Here is a 20,714-nt window from a genome sequence, read left to right on the forward strand (position 1 = left end):
TTCTGTTTTCTTTTTTCCAGGTACAAAGTGCTAAAGTCTCTCCTGGAATTTTGATCTGCCAAAATGTGGAAAATTCAATTTTCTTCTGGTGGAGACTTGAATCAACCAGGTGATCAAAGCTATATAAGCAAAGAATAATTTTTTTAACTGTTTTAAATGCACAAAGAGTTGGATGTGGAGCAAGCACAACAGTGAATAGGATACTGTAATTATTTCTATAATACAGTACACTTATAATGATTCATTTTGGGAAGGTTTTAAAGTGGAAGATCTCTGAGAATATAGGTTACAATATTTTTTAAAAGATATATTTCATGCTGGAAAATATTTCATGGACAAGATGTAGGATGCTTTTTTATTGTGAATAGTATTTATATAGTATTGTTTTGTCAGTGCATGACGTATCTCAAGTGTAATACAAGAAATGAGTTGATAAAGAATTTTACAAAAGAGGTGACAAGTTGTTTATTTATTTTTTGCTAACTTCTCTCAGTGTAATGTTAGAAATATGAATGCCAATCTTTTGACTTCCAATACTGGAGGTTTTAAGCCTATTGCATTTTTGACATGATGAGCAACTCTGATCATTAGACAGTAGTCCAGTAATGCTCATAATGCAATGAAATTGAAGTACTTGTCAATGATGAGAATTGCTCATATAGTCACAAATAGTATCAAATGATTCCAAGTTACTAGTGACAAAGTAGACAAAACTAGTCACTGCTAGTTTTATGTCTGACTTTGAAGACATTGCAGTTGCACTGGAGGGAGGAGCAAATGAAAGGGGCTTTGGAATCATTGTAGCTTGCGGTTAAACTTTATACATGAATGGGACAATTTGCTCCCATGGCACTTGGTGGAAAAAAATGTACTATGTAAATATGCAGGAACTTCAGTAATGATGATGGTTTCGTGAAAATGCTCCTCCAGCTGCTGATGGACCAGTTTCTTGGCCACACACGTTTTTCTATCGAAAATACACACCAGAGTTGGATGAGCACCTCGGGTACTCACGAAATATGACGGGAGATAAAGGATTCATGCTGTTTACATTTGCTCACCCCTGGGTGTGACCGTGAACTTAGTAACTCTTATCTACGCACAGTTTATAATCTTGTGATGAGAGCGGCTTTTTGTGGGCCTTTTGGTGTACTTAAGGCTTTTCTCCTGCATTATAAACAGGAAAACTGCAGTTATTAAATACAGCTTTGAAGCTCAACATTGCTGCTGTCATCACCAGTGTACTACAAACATGCAGGTAGTGGATAATTATAATATTTGTAGCCAATGTGGTAATGTGCTTTTATAGTTCTCAAATGGCATACAATTACTGTGTGTCTTCTCTATTTCCTTGGCAGTTTTAATAAGGGTTCGGTGTTACTGAGCTTTAGACAAGAAAGGGATGGTTTTACATTACAATTGCAGGTAGAACTGAATAAGGTCCACAATTGTTGATTTACATATTGAGCTTAGACCAGTATTGCATTTCACATTCAGAAAAGGGACAAAGCTTTCCACCCAATATATTAATGATCTTATAAAAAGATAGGGAACCAAAAGATAATGTACACAGACATGTGTAACTCAATGCATAGTAGCAGGGGACAAAAATTCCCCACCCCATCCTACCCTACCCCGTGAATGTTGGTGTGTATGCGCATGTGTGTAACAAGTCCCAGGCGGTGGTGTGTGTGTGTGTGTGTGTCGCAGCCTACTTTGAGGTTGTAGGTCAGCCCTGTAGCCAAGATAGCCACACAGGCTACACCATTCACCACTCAGTGGCATCTCCCTTAGGGACCAGACAATTAACTTTGATTAATGGATTTCTCTGTAAAAAGGCAATTCCTATTATAATTCTCATTTGAAATATTTCATATGGTGACTGAATACAGTTATGGTGCTGATTTTATAATGTAATTAATAATGAATTTGCTGCATTAAAACCCTTTCCATTAACTAAAGATGTCTGGTAAATAATGGGAGGCACCAGTGTCAGAGACTTGCAATGAGTTCTTTCTTTGATTGTGACATATGATGCTTAATTGAGAATCTCTGGACTGGTGAAGCAGCCTAGAGTAGGCTAATATTGGCTATGGTCTCAGGTTAGTGAATTAAGCCAGTGATGCTGCGACCCGTCACCGCTGCGCCCTCTAGCAAATCTTCCAGTCGTTTGTCTGTTGATTATTTTATTTTTTTGGTAGTGTGGTACTATTGTGATGTGTGGGCAGCGGGGTGTGGGCAAGTCTCCCCCAGCACTGCCCGGTGCTTCTCTGCCTTTCACCTGCGTGTGCCCACAGTATTGCTCCAAGCCTGAACTTTACTCCTGGCCCCCACCTCTTTGGTCTGGCTGGGAGCAGAGGAACTAGGTTGAATGTCATTGAGCCGCTGGGGGTCCAGGTCCAGTCACGAGTGTGGCCCCCCAGCTGGCTACTCAAGTCACTTGTCATCTGCCTTATCGTCTTTCGCACAAAGAAGGAATTTTGTTGTGACTGGTGGGTGAGCTTGATGGGGGGCAAGCAGTGATCCGTCTCCCCCAGGTGGCTGGTGCCACTGCGATCACTGGCTGCCTTAGGCCATACTCAAGGCCTATGCACCAGAAGCCACACCTGCTGTCTCTGTGTGCAATATTACTTGGCCTTGGCTTAGAAGAGGCTTTGTAAACCTTTCCTAACCCTCTGGCCAAGTTTGGTGTGGTGCCGTGTTGCATCCATCCCTGCTCACCCACCACCAAGGCAGTGTTCTCCAACCATTCTTGACTCATTACCATATCTCATAGCCCAGAAAACATTGGTATTGCAACAAGGCCAAAGATAGTAGATAATGTACTGGTAGAAAAAGAATCAAATCTTGTAGTTTGCAGTTTTGCTGTCTTCATTGTTTGTGTTGTGGTCGAAATCTGCATTGTTAAGTAGATAGTTGTCTTGTGAGCTGCTTACAACCCAGCAAAACCAGGAATGCTTGTTTGTTTGCAGTCCAACAGACAGTCATGGGCAGACAGCCTTTTGCAGTCATTTTGTATGCCATACAAGCCTCCACCATTGCTGGGGAATTGTGGTGCATGCAACACACAAGTATACTGGACTTATGGTGAAGGTGAATGAGGTCTGCAAAAATTCTCGTGCAGCATGCAAGAGACTGCGACATAAATCGAGCATCCTGGTCAGGTGAGATATGCTATTTTTGCTGTAGTCTGCCAGTGAGTGACTACTGCATGCTGTGAAGCTGAAAACAGTTGCATGCACAGCAGAAGCAGCTTTGTTTCTCTGCTGATGTCATAGCTGACCTGCTTGATAAAAAAACATATAAAGCAAGCAGTATGCCCACCATTAATGCTCTGTAGACAACACTTTGTGTTTATTAGTATTGCTGTCAGTAGAAATTGCTCTATAATGTGCAGTGGAGAATTACCTTTCCACCTCACTACCAGAGTGGTCTCAGATAGCCCGGTCTGATTCATATGCTGGACTAGTCTTCGGCTATGCCGGTGACTTGCCCTACCTGCTGACACATGGCAGCACGTGGTAGGGTGAAACCCATCGTACAGAAGTGCTACACCCAGTGTCCAGTCTCATAATATATTGGAACATACTATTCATAATGTCTGGTATATCTGCCTCCAATTATGCCAGATGTAAGCACCGAGAGGTGATAGGTTTTCTCCCATCTGCTGTCACTCATCTGTGCATCTGGAATCTCAAAAGGGGCAGGTACTCTATAAAATCCTCAGTGGCTCTCGGGCCCTCACCCTTACCCCCTGCTGTGCCACTCCAGGCTGTGCCGCTGCTGTAGGCTGGAAGCTTACAGAAGTAATTTGCATCTTTCCACTTTAAATGGTGCAGGCTCTGGCCCAAATTATGCAACAGCTATACATCTTGACAAAAATCTGAGTGCTTCTATCTCAAATTCCCAGCTGGTTATGTAATTTCAAATGAGTATTCAATAGCCATATGCCTGTTTCAGAAGATAGGACCAGATTAGATGAGGTTGCACAGTAGGGGCTTCTGTAAGTCATAAACTTTTCATGGCAGCGGCTTGGAAGGAGAGTGGCGGCAGGGAGAAGTTACGGGATCCTGATACCCCTCAGAACTCTGACTTATCATGGAGTCCGACTCGTAGTAGGGCCCGTCTTGCTGTGGGGATCGACTCCCTGACAGTCTCGACTCAGTGGGGCCTGACTCACTGTGATCATCAGTATTCTTCCCTTCCTCGTCGTCTGGGTGCTCTAGGGTAGGGCTGGTGCACAAAACAAATGCTGTGTACAAAGTATTTGCATAGGATGCATTTTTACTGTATGCATGTGCAATCTGGCAGTATCATCCCTCCTACCCTACCTCTTCCTGTAGTCCTACCCTCTATGGTGCTTATCTGTCAAGGCACCTGCTGGGATAAATATGAAGGTTGGACAGAGCACTATTTTTCAGTTCTCTTTTCCTGTTCAGAGCACCCAGTCTATGTTGGATACACAACACCTCATCCCCTTAACCCTTGCAATCCCACCCTGTAATACAATCATTCATGTCGTCATTGGTATTGTACTTAATTGCATTTTCATTACTTTAGTTTGGATCTTAAGCCAAAGAGATTGATGTTAGCTGTAGATTGATAGACATTTTAATAGATACATGAATTGTTCCCATAACTATTCTATTTGTAAATGTTGGTCTGAGAGAGAGAGTGGATGTTGATGTGCATGTTTGCTGCTGATCTGTGGTGGGTTGGAAAGAAGGACAAAGCAAGTCGGGTCTATGGCACGGGTCTTAGGTGATGAAACAAAACTTGTGTACCAGATGTTAGACACGGGAACATTTTAAAGTATATTAGCCAAATTGTCTCTTAAAAGAACATATTTGGCATTATGCTGTTTCTACTTCATCTGAGAGGTTAAGAGTACAGGCAGTCTTAACCATAACAAAAATAACCTCGAGTACACTACAGTTCATCACCAGCCCAGTTCAAAAAGCCAACCTGAACCTGCCATTGAAATGAATGAGCCTTCAGCCCAACTTCTCCAACAGGGAGTGTAGAGCCTAATGCCCAGCTTCTTCTGATACACATGACCCTGCACTGTGTTGGTGCCTCAGTCAGGTTGCCTACAACACTCCTGAGCTTGGGTCAACCCTCTTCTACCCATGGACCACTGTGCCAAAATCAACTGTCTCCCTCACTTCAAACATCAGTGTGCCCGTCTGTGTAATATTCTGATTACTGTAATGATATGTCAATGGGTATTTTTGTCTCCTAAAAAAAATACTTATGTCTTTCTCTCAGCTGATTGTATGAGAAGCGTGATATAAATATATTTAAGTGTTCGAGGGATTTTTTTATTGAGAACCTTATATGTACTAATGGTATGAGATCAGTATTTGTCTAAGAGCATTTCTGGGGGAAAGAGTCCCTTGTGGCTCCCTGAAGCTGTATGCTGAGATGGTTACCATCTACTGGGTCACACCAGTTGTATAGTTCTAGAGACCAACCGGGGACTGGAGCCAGAACCCAGCTCCCCTCTTGAGCTGCAGTGAGCGGTGACATTTATTTTCACCACCTCACTGGGGAAGGCAACCAGAAAGTCAGCGTATCAAAATACAACTCCCATTCTATCCAGTGGTCGACCCGAAAGACGCATTCATTAATTTTAACATTCTGTTCATTCAAAACAGAACGTTTCTCAAATATAAATTAATATTATTATATATTAGCATATTGTGCATATTTAGGCACTGGTTAGGTTAGGTGTTTCGGTTCTGTTGCCGATTATTTGCATTTGTAGTACATGGGTGAAGCATTTACAGCGTTGTAGTTCAAACAAGTCATCAGGGAGACACTTGTTCTGGAAGTGTTCGGATATCATCAGTTGTGAGTCTTGTGTAAACCGTTTTTTATTAAAAAACGGGGTTTGGTGGGTGCATGGAATGGACTTTGGACTTTAAGGACGGGCTGCAAAATAAACCACTACTGGATTCAAAGAGACCAAAGCCTCAAAATTGGCCCACAAATGATCGAATTCTCTCTGAACTAGTGCAAGCTTGTTTCCCCACCGCCCACGTTTATTTCAGGGGAGATAGCTCACTGCCTGCAGGGTCTGAGCAAAGGGCTAGCTCCTATTCGACTCTGTTCCCTCTGAGGAGGGTTGTTTCCTGCAGTGAAATGCTCTCAGACAGTCTGTCCTAGTTCCATCTTGTTTCCACAGAATGGACTGTTGATGCTGCCATCTTTCTTTGGCTTTGCGTGACGTATGGGCTCCTGGATGTGGACCTCTTTGTGTAGGCATGGAATCGGCCCCTTCTTTTGTATGTGGTACTATTCTTTATCATGAGGGTCTCACGGTGGAAACCTTTTGGCTGGACTACTTGAGGTGGGGGGGGGGGGGGTCCCTAGCTCCTCTTTCATCTGGTCTGGCTGTTGCTCAGTGGCCTGGCCAGGTTGGAATCCTACCAAGGAAGAATCATTTTCCTGGTTCCCTGGAGGCTGGCTCAGCCTTGGTTTTAGGTGCTGCTTGCTTGGTGTCTATACCCAGGCATTTTTCTGCGGCTCGGTCTCTATTAGAAGGTCAGCTTGGTGTCTTACTTTTGTGTCAACCTTCTCCTCAGCTCTCCATTTGGACTTTTAAACCCATATTTCTCGCCATCTTGATGGCAACCTTCTCTGATGGTGTCTGACCTGCATTCTTCTCGGAGACAGTATGAGGTTTCATGGCACTCCTTTCACATCACTGGGCTTTGGTTTCAGTGTGTGATGCTCTCCTCCTCTTTCTTGGTTTTTTCTTAGTCGGCATCTCGTGCCAAATACTGTCGCCTCATCGTGTGGCACTGGCAGGCACTACAGCTTGTTAGTTGTAGATACAATCTTGGTGCCATTTCACAGGCTTTCTCGTGGATCATTTCACCTCTGGCCTGCTCATGCACTACTTGAGCCTGCCTGGTCTTTGGCCCTGTTTTTTTTTTCTTTCTTGTCATCTGAGGTATCCCTTTCTATCTGGGATTCCTTCACTAAGGCTTTGCCTTTTGTTTTTCTTACCACCAGTTACTGGGTTGGGAAGCTTCATACTCTTCCAAAGGCAGGGTATTTGTTTGGCTCTGGCCCAACCACTTGGGCTGGACGATAGAACGATAGTCTCGCTTCATGCAGGTCGGCGTTCAATCTCCGACCGTCCGAGTGGTTGGGCACCATACCTTTTCCCGTCCCATCCTAAATCCTGACCCCTTCCAAGTGCTGTATAGTCGTAATGGCATGGCACGGCACTTTTCCCTGATAATTTCCTACCTCTTTTGGCTCTGATGAGTGGCATGTTCACTGCAGCCAGCTCCTCTTCTGGTGAAGAGAGAGTTGGTTGACTCCTTGGACAGGTCCCTTGGTTGCATGGTGTTGTGTCCGGTGGTGGCTCTCCACCACGACCATCTTGCCACTGATTCTGCTTTAGTGAATGCCTTGTGGGTTCATCCAGTTTCCTCTGTCTCCTGTTACATGGCTTATTTTCTGGGATCATATGTCTTGGCCAGAAGTCTCGTCCTTGTTCTTATTCCTGCGCTGCTCCATCCTCTCTAGTAAATTCTTATATTTTCTTCCTTCTCCATGGGTATTTAGCTTCAGGGAGCCACAAGGGGCTTCCCTCAGAAAATCAGTTCTGAATGTAATGAAATGTCGATATCTGGGTAAGCCCCAGAGGCTTCCTGTTCCTCCCTACCAGGTCATTTGGTGGATGTCTACATCTGCCCTAGATCTCGGGGCCCCAGTAGACGGTGAGCTACCTGCCAAGTGTGGATGCTTCTTTTGGCCGGTGTTGAAGCTTTGGTCTCCCTTGATTCTAATAGTATTGTAGTTTGTTTTGACTGACTTTCTGGTTGCCTTTTTTGGTAAGGTGGCAAAAGAAACATCACAACTCCCTGTGCCTTTGAGTTGTTTAAGATTCGCTACCTGGATAAAAAAATGTTAGAAGTAGCACGAGCTATGGTAAGCCCATCGGTGTGTGTGCCTCTGAGGAAAAAAGACTGGGTTCTGGCACCAGTCACTGGTAAGTTTCCAGAACTGTATGGATGATGTGACCCAGTAGATGGTAATTATCTCAGCATGTAGTTTTAGGGAGCCACTGGGCCTTGTCTTATAATAAAAAATTTTTTATTATAAGCATTGCTGTAACTCTTGCATGAAATAATTCATTAAATGTTTAAGGTAAGGAAAGAAGTTTGAATGTTTAACCTTTATTACTCTGACATTAAAGCAAAATTATAAAACCTTACATAGTATTTACAACAATTTTCATTAACTGAATAGCAACAGACCAACAGTAACAAAAGAAAACTGCCACCATTGAATGTAATTTCTGGGAGAGCCTCGGTGGCTTCCTGAAGCTACTTCCACCGATAGTGTACTATCTTTTGGGTCGCATTAGCCAACCCGTTCTCGCAAATTTAATAAGTCAATATTGACTTATTAAATATGTGCATAGGTGACATACTTAACAATAGTTTCCCTTGAAAAGCTTCATAGAAAACACCGACCTTACCTAACCTTCTTAGTATGTTAAGATAAGCATCTTATTGCTTCGTAATTACAATTATTACCTAACCTATACCTATAATAGGTTAAGTAACAATTGTAATTACGAAGCTATAAGATGCTTATTTTAACATACTAAGTAGGTTAGGTAAGGTCGGTGTTTTCTATGAAGCTTTTCAAGGGAAACTATTATGTTTAGTATGTCACCTATGCACGCAACTAATAAGTCAATATTGACTTATTAAATTTGCGAGAACGGGTTGCATTAGCTGCAGAGTTCTATCTGGTCTACCGGGGACCAAGAGCCAGAACCTGGCCACCCCTCGGAGGCACGGAGTACTGGCATTTATTTATTTATGCCACCACCAGGGAAGGGACCCAGAATGTCGGCAAGAAAAAAAAAAAAAAACACACGGCTCTACAAGAGATCGTAGTTTCACGAACTGCCAGAACTACTCTGCAACAATATGAACAATCTATCGAAAGTTTAAAAACAACCGCCAGCTCATTTGCCTCATTTGTTTGGGGATGGGAGGAGGGGGGGGGGGGTAGTAGTAGCTAGCAGGTGACAGCCCTCGGTTCTAGGTTAGATGTGAGAAAGTCTCCACCCTCCCTGAACGACCTGGAGAGGGAAGGTGTCCAAGCCACCAGAGTTAACACAGGGCCAGGGAGGAAGAATCACTGAAAGGCCAGGATGCAGCAGACAACCCAAAGCCCCACAAGGGTGCCTGGGCCTAGACAAATTGACAAGATACCTGGCTGCCTAAACCGTGTTTGGAGACTTAGGAGGATGAAAATCTCCAGAAAGACGATCCTGATGGGTCCAAAGGCATGCAGAACTGAACCCCTAGGAGTACGCCACATTTAAAGCATATTCATAAAAGGGGGGGGGGGGGGTTGGATATGGAAACCCCACCCCCTGCAAAAGGAGCCAGGCTTAAATGTCAAACTGACTCATCCAACAGAAGCTGCAGTGGAGGGGCCCCAGGCAGTGTCAGCATTCTCAACCAGAGGAAGAAGGTTCTGGCCAAAAATACCTAGAACCCTCAGCACGACTAGCCAGCTCGACTGCCTCTATACCTGCATTGGACGGGGCAACCCCTGGAGGCACATCTTTAACTAATCCCTACCCAAAACCCTTTGACCCTTTATGCCTGGAAGCAGCAAAGAGGATCAGAAGAGCGAACCATGTCTGCCGGGAAAAGGTGGTAGAGTGGACTGACCCAAAATTATATTGACGAAAACCTCCAATTCCAGATGCCTAAACACCAACCTGGGTAGCTTAGGGGCATCCACCTGGGCACATAACCAAGCCCAATGTAACCTACCAAACTGAACTTGTAAAATGGTTGCTGCCTGAGAAGCCTAAACCTCATTAGGAGCCAAAAAGAGTGGCCATACGAGAACAAACCCCACAAGATTCGGGGTCGAAGGTGTCACTGACCCAACAGGCAGTATGGCAGAAGGAATGAATATCGCCAAGTGCCATGAAACTTGACCAAGCGGGAAACCCAGGCACTGATGCTACGCCGACTAAAGGAATACTCCACTGAATCTATACCAACAGAACCAACACTAATAGTGTGATGTCCATGTCTATTAATACAGGAGTAAACCAATATATACAAATGGCATAGTAAGCCAACATAGCCTGGCTTAGGTCAACTTCGGTGCACTAACGTGTAGCACGAGAATACCCAGTGTACTCCAAGTCAGCAAATGCTGCACAATACCAGAGTAAATAGAGACCCAAATAACCTAACCCCCACCCTGGGCAAGAACCACCACAAGCGATGAGGGACTGGGGAAGTTACCCTGTGAAGTGTAATGGCAGCACTAGCAAACACACAAGGAAGGAAACCCTGTGCACATGCACTTCAGTCCAAACTTGCCCTACACTAAGCAGCATACAGAAAAGCCAAGAATGGCAAAGAAATTACTACTTAGCTGAAAGCAGAAAACCGGAGCCCAAGCTGAGAGGCAATACACACATTATACACATCAGAGAACCAAGGGCTGCAAAACCAGCTGATTGAGCTACCTTTTCCCCCCACGCAGGAGTAAGATGGGTTAAATGACTGGTGCTTGTTTTGTATGTTTTGATCTTTTGTTTACATTGTTGGAGAGTTCTCCTGGCTATTTGTGGCTACGGTCTCTTCATAGCTGTGGTTTGTTTCGTCTTGCTGGGGTCCCTTCCCTGCTGTTGGCATAAATAAATATATATATATCACTGCTCCCTGTGCCTCTGAAGGGGGCCAGGTTTTGGCTCTTGGTCCCCAGTTGGCCAGACAGAACTCTGTGGTTGATGCGACCCAGCACCTGGTACACTATCGGTGTAAGTAGCTTCAAGAGATCCAGACAGGGCTTCCAACAAGAAATTCCTATTGCCATACTGTATTAGCAAGGCATTGTCTTGTAAATTATACATTAACAACTAAATTCATTTAGTATACTATTTTATTTCTAATCTCGATGTACAGTATTCTTAGCTAAGTAATACCTTAATTTCTATCACTTGCATACAGAAATTGTTAAAATGCCAGTATAATTTTTTTTACAAAGTTTATAAGCAAGATTAATTTTATATGCAAAATATTCAATATTTGTCCATGTCATCCTTGCCTAATGAGATACAGGTGTCAAAAGGATTAGTGCCCAAAACGCTTGTCAAAATTACAAATTGTGGTTCAACTACAAAATAAAATTATTGCAATTTACACTTAAAAGAAAAGTGGTGAAAACTAGTGGAAAAGTAGAACATGAAATTAGGACATATCATCCATCAGGTTGTTAGTGTCTGTAGCCCAAATGCTGCCTCTAAACCTTACACATTAATGCTTCAATGGGCAACCAGTTTTCTGTTTTGTTTCACTAAAAATTTGTGTAACTACAGCAAAGTATTCCTTTACCATCCAAAATTAAAAATCTCGTACTGGAAATAATGATTACTGGATTTTTGTAACTAATGATTTCATCCATTACTGTATAAAGGCATTTAGGGAACGGAATAATGCTACCTTAGCACCACCTTTATTATATAAAAAAAAAACTGGACTATAACACTTTGGTTTAACTTAAAATACAAATCTTGAATACATGTGCATATCATAAGATTCAGTATTTTAATTAGTTTATAACGGTATTTAAGCTGATGTCCCTTTCAAATTTAGTTTAATTCACACGTAAAAACTATTCTCTCCCCCCCCCCCGTTAAAACATTGAGAAACTGTCCTTGCTAAACAAGGTTCAGCAAGGGCCTGTATGTACCCTTAATGTATAAAATAAGTTAATTTTGGCAACTTGCACACCCAAACCTTGGCACATTTCACCATGATAACACACCCATGAAATATTTACTTTGTTCAAGGCTTCTCAAGTTCTCCTATGCTCACATCATGCTTTTTTAGTTACACTATCTGCAATATCAGACTCGGAAGTTGTCTATTGCGACAAATTGTTTTAAAAATAATATTTACCCCATGTCCATTGGGAAAATGCAAAACAAAGCATTTTCAGTACAGTATGTAAAAAACTTGAGATCCCTAGAAGTGTTCTGTAGCATATATAAAACCAGAGCCAATAAGGTTACTATTGCCTATAACTATACAATGCATTATTTAATGCTTTTGAGTTCCACCAAGTCGATCCAGACTCCCTAATATTAGTCATATTTACACTTATTCTTAAGAAAATGTTATCACAGTTTTGTTTCTATACAAGATATACTGCATGGATTCTCTATTGTAATTTTACTCTTATCCCATAACAATAAGGGAAGAAAATAATGGTAGCATGGTATATCCTTATCATACAAATATACAAATAAGATTATTACCGTTCCACAAAGATTAGGTGAACTGTTTGCTGGCAATTTCATCAGCTTTCTCACTTGCCTCAGATGTTAAAAGGTTGCTCAGGTATTTATTCATTGACACAACACTTGTGGTCATCACCGAGCTGGATGTAACCGTAGTTGGCACTACCAGGGCCGATGGAGAAGTAGGTACCACGGGGGTTATAGTGGGCATAGTTGGAGTAGTGGAAGCTGCAGCCAGGAGAGGTGATGAGTTTCTCGAGCCCGATTCACTACCAGATGCCGATGCATCCCCAATGCTGATAAATGGGTTGATCTGTCAAAGATTAAATTATCACTCTTACAATGAATCATTAAAGGGTTCAAATAGTGATTTACTGTTCAGTAATATTGTATCACTAATAATGAAATAATGCAAAAATTAAAGCAAAATGATTTTAATATAGGTAGTGACAATGAAGAGAACATTAACAGGAAGGCAAACAGCACCCTGTAATCATTGAAATACAATGTGTCACTGCTCTAGTCAACCTAATCAAATTTTCTGTTTGAACTTTGCTAGAAAAAAGTTCGAATTGACAAAGAAGAATTCTTGAAACCTGGAACAAGATGACAAATGCTAAAACTAAGGAAACTAAGCTAAAAAAAAAAAAAAAAAAAAAAAAAAAAAAAAAAAAAAAAAAAAAAAAAGTTCATTTTGCAAACAGTGGTAGACGGTTAGAACAAGCTAGGTGGTGGTGGAGGCCAAACCCATCAGTAGTCCTGAAGATTACTGGGAAGATGGAACATCACGAGATAGCTCATCCTGTAACTACACTTAGCAAATTACATAATTATCAAAACAGATGGTTAAATGTATAGGATCATAACTATATCTTTGAATACCAGAGCTGCTAGCTGGCTGGCTGAATCTATAATTTTGTCATATCATTATCTACCCTATAAAGGGTACATAATGATAAAGGGTACCCTTCTTTACCCGGAAAAGAAGAATATTTCCATAGGCGTAACACTTTCGTGAGGGAGGCAGGTCAGCTAACTCACTACTGCCTTTCCTCACCCACCACGTGAGGAAAGACGGGAGACGACCACCATGGCTGCCCACCACGGGCAGCAAATTCCTTAATTTTAGATTTTCGATCCAATAACGATCATGTATATACTGTATAAGTTTGGCACCAAGCTAAATGCCAGTGATTGCTTTATCTTGTGTGGTTTCCAGGAGTCTGACAGTTCAAAGAAAAGCCCCATTAACATTAGCTTTGCCCCATAGTGTTTGATGGCATTCCCACTGTACTGTAATTAGATCAAGATGACAATCTTACCTTATTAGCAGCCTGAGCTTTAGCCTGAGCTTTCTTCTCAGCTTTTTCTGTGGTCTGCTGAACCATCTGAACAGCTGGGAGGCGAGCCTGAAGCCGTGGACTCGATTCATCCTCGAGAAATCTGATGAACGCTTGCGAGAGTGACTGTAAATAGACACATATCAATAAATATGTTAAAAGTAACATGGGATATATAGAACAAAATATTTGATAGAGCACTTGTGAAATAGTTTTTTTTTTTATCCTGTGATATTTAATCAACTTTAACCAGCATTAAACATTGGCTCAAATTTCAAGCTCAACATTCAGATTCTGTACTCTCCAAGACTCACTGTATGATCCAGAACATCCACCTTCGAGGTAACACGAACATTACTCGCTGGGGGAGCAAGGAAATTAGCTATGGATGAGAGCCATGAGGTACCATGCACATCCAATCCTGTTCGGGCACGCTCTTCCCCAGAAAAGTTCAACACCTCAGCAATAATTCGGAGAACTTCTTGACGATTGTCTGCTGGAGTTGCAAAGTAACCCACAAGTAGATTACGTAAAAGGGGCCTGTTGAAATCCATTACATTTATTACCTTGATGATAAAAACAAGAAAATGTAAGAAATTCTTGCAGTACAGAGTCAACACTATTGAATAATACCACATTCCTTAAACCTCATTAGGTGTGTTACGCATTTCATGAAGGTGCATACAATTACAATTTTCTATCAAAAATTTTACATTTTAATCACAATGAATACTGTAATTACATAGGAAGTTTTACAATTAAAAACTTTAAATAAATTATAACAATCCAAATATGTTCTAGTTATACAAGATGGCAATTGAGAGACTAGAAGCACTAATCAGTTTAGGACCTTCACAAGACAAAGTGCCAGTGCTGAGGCACTCAACTGAACAGTAAATAACCTAATGTACACCTGGCAACATGCATTACAGTAAACAGAACAGGAGACCAGTGTTAACTAATCGACTGTCAAAACCTCTGTATGGACCCAACTTAAATACAATGAAAAGCATTCATAAAGTAAGTAAGTTCATCTAAATGTCTCTATGTATGACAGTTGTTTGTCAACAATCATCAATCCAATGCAAAGAAAATCAACCAATGAACTCAATAAGGAGGGAGGGTCCAGGGAGCCACCACCGAGACCTCCCCAGAAGGAGGCATTTCACTATACTCAACACTGGTTTTCTCGGAAGGGGGGGGGTGGCGGGGGGGCGAGCAGTGGCTTCCTGTTATCAACAGAAAGAGAAAAAATGAGACTTACCAGGGAGATGATAAAGGATCAAATTCCTGAAGGGGATAAACCAGGACGGAAAAACCCTTCCAAGACCGCCACAAGCAAGACACAAACCGGGAAAACAAGCTGTCGGGACCCTATTAGACTTCCAAAATCATGAAGCCAAAACAGCCAAGACGTTAGTAAAGACAGCAGGCAAAGTTGCAAATTTACCAAAATCATAGGCCCCAAGGGGGAGGCCATAAGTTCCCTAAATTTAATGACACTGCAGACAACTTGAATCTATTTTCACCCCTGAAAAAGCTTCCTGCACCTCTGAGGGGAAAGGGGCAGATTTTGGCCTCTAGTAAGCTATTAAGAACTCCTAGGGTTATAATTTGTGTGTCTAGGTCTTTCAGTGTGGCTAGCTACACAGCCACATTTAGGCCCCTCCTCCAGAAAAATGCATACTCGCCAAGGATTTATAATCCTTAAAAGGCATATCCAAAGCATTAACTGACACATCAATAAGAAAGTGGGTGGTTTCTTTAACTGGCTCATTAGTAAGTGGCAAACAACACTTGAGGTGGCTACTCACTTATCAACTTTTGCTTCCGAGGACGACTTCAAACAAATCATTTCGTCACGTGCTTTGCGGGCAACTTCTTCTTGAGATGTCACTGTTGGTACCAGTGAAGAAACACAGATTTAGAGACAAAATTCTTGTCACCCCACAACCTGTTCTGCTGCTATAAACACCAGGATGTTAATTTTAAACCCATAACTAAATTAACCATTTTATACAATTATTTACTTCTCTATGAGATCCACTATTTAATATGGAAAAGAAATCACAAATAATTTTGACACTTTCTAGTATTCAATTTAAGAGAACTTTAAATAAGGCAAATACTGTATTTATGAAATACAGTTTTCCTTTTAAATAGATTCTGTGCATTACTTGGCACCGACACCAAATTGAAAAAAGACTAGTAAAGATGATATCTGTGCCTGTAAGGGCAACATCCACCTTTACATCTCAGTGAGGAAAGATATATCGTAAAGCCCTTACCGGTAAAACATCACTCGATTAAGTCTTTTTTTCATCTGTGTTCCTCTACATCACTGTTAGCACTTTGTGCTTTGTTTATTCTTTGCATCGTAGCTTGAAATTTAAATATGAATCATAGTAGTGTACAGTATTATCACCAGTAAATTAAAGTACTATGCATCTCTTAAATTTAAAACCAATGTTTTGATATAATTATGCAGTTGAGTCGTTTGTAAATTTTATCAACTTCAAGAAAATATATTTGAAAGCTTAAAACAATTAAGAGAAAAAAATTAGAGGATAAATTTCAGAGTATACTATACTGTACTGTGTACAGTATAAACACACAATATCAGCCGACAATCATTTAACTAAAGTGGCAAGAAGAGCATTATTAATCATTTAATAATGTATGAAATGTGTGATTAGATACTTATACATAAAATCTGTTATACCCACCAATCCAATGATAAACCTGTGACGTCTCTCCGGCAAACACCGAGTAAACCTTATGAAGCCAGTTACCACAGAGCAAACAAGCCAAACCCAAAGAATCAAGCAGTCTGTAATATCATTTCAAACGTGGCCCACTAAACACTGTCCATTAACATATAACTTAAATGTGTGATCAATTGCCACCAGGATTATTACAGTGAAGACTAACTAAAGCAGTAAGCAAGACTTATGCTATTCACAATGTTTTCCTAATACAAGTTAAATTTAAATACTGCATCTAGTTGGAAATCATCATTTAACAAAGACAGACATATTTGCTAGTAACAAACTTAAAGAAACAATGGTAAGCACCAATCTTAAAGCTCATCTCATTAAAAAATAAAGTAGCACATATTAAGTACAGCAGATAATGTACATCTTGGATCAATTGTACCAACATTCAATAAGCCAAAAATCATTATACCACTCATTAAACTGACACACCAATTCCTCTATATAATAAATTTGACTGCTAAGCTGTTGCCTTTAGAGTACTGTATTCATAAAATAAAAGGATTTAAGTGATCTGATAAATATTAAGTATCTGGACAGACTCCATAACAAGTCAAAATCTTAACTATTTAAAGGAGCCAATTATATCATTTCTTTACTGTACGTAAAGGAATGGTTATAGTATATTGTTCAACAAATATTTTCCTAATCCATAATCATATTTTTCAAACTTTACGTGATGGTTTTCCTCAATGTTTGTCATGTTCGTAAAGTACATTATAAATATCAAAATACAATTAAGCTCCAAGCTTATCAAACACACTTAAGGCATCTAAGAAATGGATTTTCTTTGATATTTGTAAATGTATGAAATATGACATGCCAAATCAGTTGTTCTAATTACTCATGGGTAAGAACTACATGTAGTCATGCCCCGAGGGAGTTTTGCTTTCGAAGATGGGCATCAGACTGCAAACTTCACAAAGCTCAACCACATCTGGTATAAACTAATTATATGCTTTACCTCCAAAACCTTCTGCTGAAGGGGGACTGCATGTAGAATCCAGTCTCCGTGGTGTAGTGGTAAGACACTCGCCTGGCGTTCCGCGAGCGCTATGTCATGGGTTCGTATCCTGGCCGGGGAGGATTTACTGGGCACAATTCCTTAACTGTAGCCTCTGTTTAACGCAACAGTAAAATGTGTACTTGGATGAAAAAACGATTCTTCGCGGCAGGGGATCGTATTCCAGGGACCATAGGATTAAGGACTTGCCCGAAACGCTACGCGTACTAGTGGCTGTACAAGAATGTAACAACTCTTGTATATATCACAAAAAAAAAAAAAAAAAAAAAAAAAAAAAAAATCCACTCACTCCTTTCACAACTTCAAATGACAAATTTTTTTTCTAATTTTAATCATTTGCAACTGAATTTGAAAATATTTTAAAAATTTTCAGATGCCAATGAAATTGTAAACATTTATCAAGATGTGCATTTAGCCAAATTTGAGGCTCTTTTCAGACTGCAGCAAATTATTGACATACAAGAATCTACATTACGTAAATAGGATACATCTGATCTTACAGGAATTATAAGGCACTATTCTAGAGACATTAATCATTAGGAATTGTAAAATATGTCATCATACAATACTATTACGTAAATTTTTACTATAGATATTTGTAAACTACAGTAGTCCAAAAATCACAATGTTGATAACCAAGAGTTAAAAAAAAAAAAAAAATAGGAATTAAAATAAGCAGGCAGGATCAAAATTCAAATACAATACAGAACAAGATCGTCAAACTTTCCAGGCAATAAAGGAAACAAATTATCGAGATCTATACGAGCTGTGGGTAGGATGGGTGGGGAGAAGACCGTGCAGTCAGTAGGGTGGGTATTACATAGCCACTGGTTCACATGCACACACCAGTACCTGATGTAATACTCACGCCTCCGTCCCGCCTATTCGCATGCCGCCGATGCAGACATTTCCCTCGCTGGCCCGCCAAAGCTTCTGCCAGATAAGTCTTGATTGGGCTGGCTGGGTCAACTAGCAGTATACGAGCATGTGGTATGTTGAGGAGCAATCATGCTACTACGACAGCATGGAATACAAGGGGTAATTGCCATGCCAAGAATTAAAGAGTAAATGATGAGTCACAATAACATGGCCAAAGATATGATGACCAAACCACACAAACCAGAAAATGAAGACAATGTTTTGGTTCAGGATGGACGGAAACAGTTCCTTCATTTTCCGACGTGTGGTTTGGTCATCATTAAAGAGCAATTTTGACTAAGTTTTCATGAGAGATAATGTGAGAAATTCTTTGAATGAACATAGCATGAATGATGTTGCCTACATCTCTCTTATTTAATCAAAATAATTTTCCTATACATGGCATACAAATTTGCACAGCATTTCAATTTTCCATTAACTAATGGAAAGGATGAAATTCAAGCTAAAAAAAAAAACAAAATTAAAGGCAAATGTTAAAATAGACCATCTCTCATGAAGGTTATGGCAGATGCAGTCATGCATTAGACCAAAGTTGTCATGCATGCTCTCAAAATGTACTCTCACCACTTTCTTTCCATGCTGCTACATCATAATATATATATACTGTACTTACCAGCAATCAAAATTACCATACTGTATACTGTAATTGTAGATATATTTCACATACATGGGTACTGTAAAGCATTAAACTGTGCCGCCACCAGCGAGACTGTAGCATGTTTTGCGTAGTGTACCGACTTATTCCTGTAGCTTTTTATGTCCAATTTTATGAAACTGCCCAATGTTTAATTCTTAAATATACTCTACAACAAATATTTTCTATAGTGTAATCAGAAAATTTAACATTTCAGAGCAAGTGAGCCACATTTACCTTTCTTTTAAGATGCAAATTAATTATATAAATAAAGCTTATACTATACATATGAACTACAGCATCCTAATACCTTAACATGAATTTCATCCACTTACATTATATTAAACTTGATACATTTGACAATTTTTAAAGTACAACAACCATCTTGGACATTTTATCTCCATCTATATTGGCGTTTGCAAGTTTTTAAGCGTTTCTATCCGAATACAAAAGTTAAAAGTTAATACATGATTAGTATCCTCATTAGAACACTGTGAACACTGTGTAGTAGGAGTACTGGTGCTCGTGAAGCACACGCTAAACATCAACATGCAGTACAGCAATCAATTATCAACCTTAAATTAGCATTCTAAAATTGCTTCATGCACATGCAATCCAAACATCATGCCAAGTCATCTATTTATATCTAAAAAAAAAACATGCAGTGTAAATTTGTAAGTAGATAAATTCATTACTTTTTAAGTGATTGCAAAGTTTCTTAAACTCATAAGAAGTGCAAATTATATTTTTATAAAGTTAACACAAATATATTAAAATACAATAGTCTTGATTATCTGATATAATTTGCATAAAACAGATCTTGTTACATATTAATCCTCTTCCTATTTTGATTCCAGCAGAGTGAATTGCATATGTAAAAGATGTTTAAATAATAAAGAGGTAGAACAAATGCTGCATAGAATTTGGAATCTGTTTTGAGGATGGAATGCAAAGAGGACCCCTCCCAAAAATTGCTCACTAACAAGTATATTAGAATGAAATGGGACCATTTTATAAACTCTTACAAGGTTCTCATTGCTATCTTTAATTACCTCCTGTGCTCTAAACACCATATATGATTATTTTACATGTGATTTGTGACTTTTTTTGTTGTCATGTCTACCATGGTGTAGGTTAAACTATTCTTGAACTTAATGAATCAAAGAACTAAACATGCTGCATGTCAAGATGGTAAACTAAATGCTATAAATTGAGAAATATTAGTCAAAATTTCCAGCAAAAGGTTTATTTTTTTTTTAATAAGTGCAAAAAGGTGAGACTTTATGAATGACTGTATATCTCCATATCAAGTGTAATTAATGGTACTTTAGTGCAATTGCCCATCTATAGTTTCAGGATAAGAGTAATGCTCATGGTTTCCCATTTTTCCAGCACTTTCATGATGCTTTGAAACTACCGACAGTTTTGGTATCCAATATCTTCTCACTTGACTTGTTCCAATCGTTTACCACCGTTTGTTACAGAGAACTTTCTAATGTTCTCAGATACCTTTGTTCCCTTAACTTGAATCTGACCCCTTCTTGAAATTGCAGATTTCAAGAATTCCTCTCAATTTTGTATATTCCTGTTACTATTTTGTATGTAGTAATTGCATTGCCTTTTTTTTTCTTCTATCTTTAAACTTTAGTATATTTAACTCCTCATAGCTTTTGTTTTTCAGCTGCAGAAGCAT

General features: G+C 39.9%; 2 protein-coding genes across 3 annotated transcripts in view; one reads left to right on the forward strand and one right to left on the reverse strand.

Moving 5' to 3' along the window:
• The window catches only part of LOC123772719 (Protein kinase C), an 82,508-nt gene extending 77,196 nt beyond the window's left edge, over positions 1 to 5,312 (forward strand). Inside the window, exon 23 of the mRNA XM_069303637.1 lies at positions 21 to 5,312. The gene's annotated coding sequence lies outside the window, so the exon portion shown is untranslated. The remainder of the gene's footprint in view (positions 1 to 20) is intronic.
• Positions 5,313 to 8,179: 2,867 nt separating this feature from the next.
• The window catches only part of LOC123772721 (thyroid receptor-interacting protein 11), a 125,985-nt gene continuing 113,450 nt past the window's right edge, over positions 8,180 to 20,714 (reverse strand). For both annotated transcript variants that reach the window (XM_045766079.2, XM_045766080.2), the window contains 4 exons: positions 15,465 to 15,546; positions 13,965 to 14,190; positions 13,633 to 13,776; positions 8,180 to 12,623 (listed from right to left, as the gene is read on the reverse strand). In XM_045766079.2, the coding sequence (XP_045622035.2) occupies positions 12,342 to 12,623; positions 13,633 to 13,776; positions 13,965 to 14,190; positions 15,465 to 15,546 (734 nt within the window). In that variant the 3' untranslated portion in view covers positions 8,180 to 12,341. The remainder of the gene's footprint in view (positions 12,624 to 13,632; positions 13,777 to 13,964; positions 14,191 to 15,464; positions 15,547 to 20,714) is intronic.

Source organism: Procambarus clarkii, chromosome 50, assembly GCF_040958095.1.
Source record: "Procambarus clarkii isolate CNS0578487 chromosome 50, FALCON_Pclarkii_2.0, whole genome shotgun sequence".
NCBI classification, from domain to species: Eukaryota; Metazoa; Arthropoda; class Malacostraca; order Decapoda; family Cambaridae; genus Procambarus; species Procambarus clarkii.